The sequence below is a fragment of the Montipora capricornis genome, chromosome 4 (assembly GCF_036669925.1).
Source record: "Montipora capricornis isolate CH-2021 chromosome 4, ASM3666992v2, whole genome shotgun sequence".
In the NCBI taxonomy this organism is placed as follows: domain Eukaryota; kingdom Metazoa; phylum Cnidaria; class Anthozoa; order Scleractinia; family Acroporidae; genus Montipora; species Montipora capricornis.
This window is the reverse complement of record NC_090886.1, coordinates 11,478,919-11,483,436: the sequence shown is the minus strand read 5'-3', so window position 1 is coordinate 11,483,436 and position 4,518 is coordinate 11,478,919. Positions and strand designations below refer to the sequence as shown.

Below are 4,518 nucleotides of genomic sequence, written 5' to 3'. Positions count from 1 at the left end.
ACGGGTAAAAGTAGCATTTTACTATAGGTCTAAGTTTCTGTCATAATTTCACTTACAATAATCTCAATCTGTTGGTTTAGTTAACGCAGTAAACTTCTACTAAACCGTTGGAGCTTGTTCTACTGGCATATTTATGATTGTTAACCCGTTCTACTTTTTTTTTACAAGTTCGGCAATCACTGAAGCGTCAAGCTCTGCCAGGTAGTCTTCTAGCATCTTCGACATCGATTCTGGAAAAAGAAAAAGAAAATAAAAACAGCTCTAAATATAGCTGGTTCTTTCGAGTAAACCAAATGCGCCGATGCAATGGCTTCTTGTAGGACGATGCTGTCTTCAACTTCTTTACAAAAGATGACGTTTAGAGATCTATGGGAGAACGGAAACACCAAAAGCGACATCACGAGGTCATGCCCATAAAATCAGCCATCTTCACGAGTTAACAAAAAGCCAGAAAAATGCTGAACGAAAACAGTTCGTCCACCAATGTGAAGTGTATCCTTTAAATATGGTACTGTACATGCGTGATAGGCATGTGGAAATTACATTTGTGACAAAAGCGTGTTGGAGGAAACTTTGAATTGTGTATACTACAAAGCTACACATCATAGACAAAACTGTTGGGAAGGTTAGCACTTTTGACGTCTTCATTGCTTCTCTCCCCTCTCCCCTCATTCAATGTTGTGCAAAACTGAATGGTTTTAGTGGGAAATTGTTGAGGTACCTTTTACATTGAATAGGGGGGAGGGGTCTATATAAGAGAAGGTGAAACTATTTCTTTTGTGCTTTTAACATAAGCGGGTTGAATTACATACAGCTCTGTTGCGGTTCATTTACATAACCTCCCCAACTTTTTTTGTCTATTGTAGCAGCTCGTCATCCTGCCATCTTAGGCCTATCGTCAATTTTCCAATTTGAAAGTATTCTTGTTTTCTGAGTTAAACTTGAACTTCACTTACCATTTTTTTGGAAATTCCAGCGTGACATCATCGCCAACCAGCACAAATGGCGCCCAGTGCTTTATAGCGCAATACTGCTTTGACTCTCGCAAAGATTTCATCGCTTGTTGAAGTGCTGCACTTGCGCTTTTTCCATCTACCAGGTGCTGGTAGAAGCTCCTCATGAACAGCAACGTTGCCTCGTCATCAATTGCCCAGAGTGATACCAAAACAGACCGAGCTCCAGCACACAGGAAAGCCCTTGCAATTCCCACCACTCCCTCAGACTTCACTTCTCCCCGGCCACTGTGACAACAGCTCAGCACAACTAGTCTTGCTCGAAGAGAAATTGTCTGAACATCCGACATCTTCAAAATGAAGTCTTCCTCTTTGGGGATTAGCGATTTCCGTTCGGTAATTGGGGCTAAAGCAATTTCTCCCGTTTTTTGGCATCCATGTGCTGCAATGTGAACTAAAGCAACTGATTTCATTTTTTTCAGCACCTCAGCTTTCGTGGCACTTTTTCCAGTCAGCGGTGTTGTCTGCAGAAGTTGTCCAATCATCTCTACTTCTTGTTTTGCGCACGGAAGTTGTTCCAAAATGGGCTGCCCTTTCTTGTCAGTAACTTCCTTCAACCACGGATCACCTACAAGCAGTGCGCCAGTCTTACTGTGGAAATCTTCAGGTGCACCAACGATCACATTTAAAGCGGTCAACAAGGGAATGGTGCGGATCTTGATAGATTCACTTAATGCAGAATATGGAACCAAGCAAAATGGTCCATCGGGAACAACGATTAACTCATTTCCTTGAAGCAAGTCTGCAATTGGCCCGAGTAAGACATCATAAAACGGTTGTAAAGAGTTAACGAAGGATGAAGATGGTAGAACTGTTTTCTCATTGATAGGTTTTTTGCTGCAATACAGGTCATTGCGTAATGCATCCAAAGAACGATTCTCGCATCTGACACCATCCCCCACGCCGATCCCTTTCAAAATAGTTTGCATCAGCAAATCAGCACTTCCATTTGCGATTTCGTTTTGTCGACAGCTGATGTTGCTGTCTTTTCTTAGCACCCAAAACGTGATCTTGTTAGTGTCAAGTGCCACAAAAACGGCTTGTGATCTTAAGAGCTCTAATGCAGCTGTAATAGTTTGATTCGGAGCAAGTGCAGAAATTGACTGAGAATCAATGCCGTATTGATCTTTCAAAATATCCATCAAAGCCTGTGCACGACCTTTCTCAGCTGCATAGAGAGCTTCCTCAATCTCTCCATTCTTCAAAAGTGTCCTCCATAGAGCAGTGTATGACATGCGATAAGAATCACGAAAAGTTATTTTCCATTCATCTTCTGACTTCAGACTATGCCTTGTTTCCTCAAAATGACATATACTTAAATGATAACAACTGAGTGCATTGCTCAAGGAACCCAAGAATTCATGATTATTACCTTGCGAATACCACGTGATTCCCTCTCTTACACAGTCTCCAATTTCCTTGAAAATACTAAGACTGCGTTCATGGTACTCCATGGCTTCTTTAACATTACCTAGATTGTGATAGGCATTTCCCAGATTTAGATAGGTTGATCCCTCCCGAGCCCTATCACCTACTTCCTTTGCAACACTAAGCTCTTTTTCGTAGTACTCAATGGCTTGTTTAAAATTACCTAGACTAAGATAGGCATTTCCCAGTTTTCCATAGGCTGATCCCTCCCCAGTCCTATTTCCTACTTCTTTTGCAATACTAAGATCTTTTTCGCAGTACTCAATGGCTTGTTTAAAGTTATGTAGATTGCGATAGGCATTTCCCAGATTTCCATAGGCTGATCCCTCCCCAGCCCTATCCCCTACTTCTTTTGCAATACTAAGATGTTTTTCGTGGTACTCAATGGCTTGTTTAAAATTACCTAGATTGCGATAGGCATTTCCCAGATTTCCATAGGTTGATCCCTCCTCAGCCCTATTACCTACTTCTTTTGCAATACTAAGATGTTTTTCGTAGTACTCAATGGCTTGTTTAAAATTACCTAGACTAAGATATGCATTTCCCAGATTTCCATAGGCTGATCCTTCCCCGGCCTTATCCCCTACTTCTTTAGCAATACTAAGATGTTTTTTGTAGTTCTCAAGGGCTTGTTTAAAATTACCTAGACTAAGATATGCATTTCCCAGATTTCCATAGGTTGATCCCTCGCTAGCCCTGCAGCCTATTTCTATAAAAATATGAAATGCTTGTGCATAATTTTTTATGGCCTCTTGATAATCAGGTAGGTTGAGGTAAGCACCGCCGAGATGAAAATGAGCCCTTCCTTCACGTTCCCTGTCTCCTACGCTAATCGCAATGGCAAGCTCTAGCATTTGCTGCTCTACAACCTCTAACTTCCTATCTACCATTCTATAATAACTAATTGACAATTAAAACTGTTTCGATGAGATGATCCATTGTCAAATCAAAGCTGGAAGGAAAGAAAGATAAAGACGCTTGATGTTTAATCTACTTTTTAGCTTCGAGAGGAAAACGTTTTTCCCACCCTATTGCCTTCCAGGGTGGTTAGTTGAGGGGTGGTATCAACGGGTTAACACGTTATTAAGATGCACGACGGGTTTACCCTCATCTTTGCTGGAGATAAATCACGATTCTAGCTAAAATAATTCATTTGTTTTGTTTGCAAATTGTCGCCAAAATATGGCAAAAATTTTGATCTCATTTTCTTGAGGTGTTCCCAGCAAACATATCTGCACCTTGGCAATGCGCTCTTTGAGTTTAAGTAACAGAGCGAGAAGCATAAAGTAATAAGAGATAATGGATGTCTGCAGCTTACCGATAACTCCAAATCACACCCTCCTTTATTCATAAGTCAACCACTGAGCAAAACAGTTCTGCTTTACTTGCTTAATCATCGAAAAAATAAAATCAAGAAACTCCTATCGACTTCGGCATTTGCAAAATCCAGCATCGCGTTGCCAATGAAAACCGAGTGAGCTAAAATGCTGGCACAATAGTGAAAGAACGCTTTGGAAAGAACAAGAGCTTTAAATATTCCTCCTGAAAAATTCCCTCTTGAATCTTTACGAGTTCATGCCACCTTGTTTTGCATTTGACTTACCAATTGCTATATGACAAAACTCGTTTCATTTAATCGAAACAGGTCTGAACGTCACTTATCACTAAAAACCCAGCGCAACGACAACTTTAACAAAGAAAAACGTAAGGGAGAGGAGTCGTCATAAAATGTCCTATTCATTTATTTGATGATAGTTGACTAGGTGTTCACAAAAATTTATAAATGCACGCCAAGGATCCGTGGTTCGTTGAGCAAGTTAGAGAATTAATTTATCAGCAATTGGAGCTTTAAAATTACAAACTGTGCAACATCATAATTCCATCACATGTAGAAAGGAATTGCATTGCGTTTGGGTAAGAACACTAAAAATAAAGGGCATACAGTGCGCTATTAAACTCGGTGACCCCATCTTTTTATTGCATTTTTTAAATGTCCTGTGTATGAATATCAATTGTGCCAAGTTTGAAAGAAATCTGTATAGTACGTCATTTTCATGGGAATTACCCATTTAAGCGT

At 40.3% G+C, this 4,518-nt stretch overlaps 2 protein-coding genes across 2 annotated transcripts; both read right to left on the bottom strand.

Annotated features, from left to right (window-relative positions):
• Positions 1-2,759, bottom strand: LOC138045526 (tetratricopeptide repeat protein 28-like). Its single transcript, XM_068892063.1, has 2 exons — positions 957-2,759; positions 1-230 (listed from the first exon to the last, which is right to left on the bottom strand). Coding segments are annotated over exons 1-2 (1,512 nt in total). The 5' UTR covers positions 2,468-2,759; the 3' UTR covers positions 1-229.
• LOC138046105 (G-protein-signaling modulator 2-like) lies at positions 2,481-3,331 on the bottom strand. The gene is made up of 3 exons (XM_068892784.1): positions 2,965-3,331; positions 2,583-2,709; positions 2,481-2,484 (listed from the first exon to the last, which is right to left on the bottom strand). Exons 1-3 carry the CDS (start codon positions 3,329-3,331, stop codon positions 2,481-2,483), a joined length of 498 nt encoding a protein of 165 aa, XP_068748885.1.
• Positions 3,332-4,518: the final 1,187 nt, after the last annotated feature.

Coding starts and splice junctions, on each gene's coding strand:
- LOC138045526 (XM_068892063.1), bottom strand. CDS start 2,467: ATGGAGTACCATGAACGCAGTCTTAGTATTTTCAAGGAAATTGGAGAC.
- LOC138046105 (XM_068892784.1), bottom strand. CDS start 3,331: ATGGTAGATAGGAAGTTAGAGGTTGTAGAGCAGCAAATGCTAGAGCTT. Junction 2,710..2,964: donor AAATGCATATCTTAGTCTAG/GTAATTTTAAAC, acceptor ACTTTAAACAAG/CCATTGAGTACTGCGAAAAA.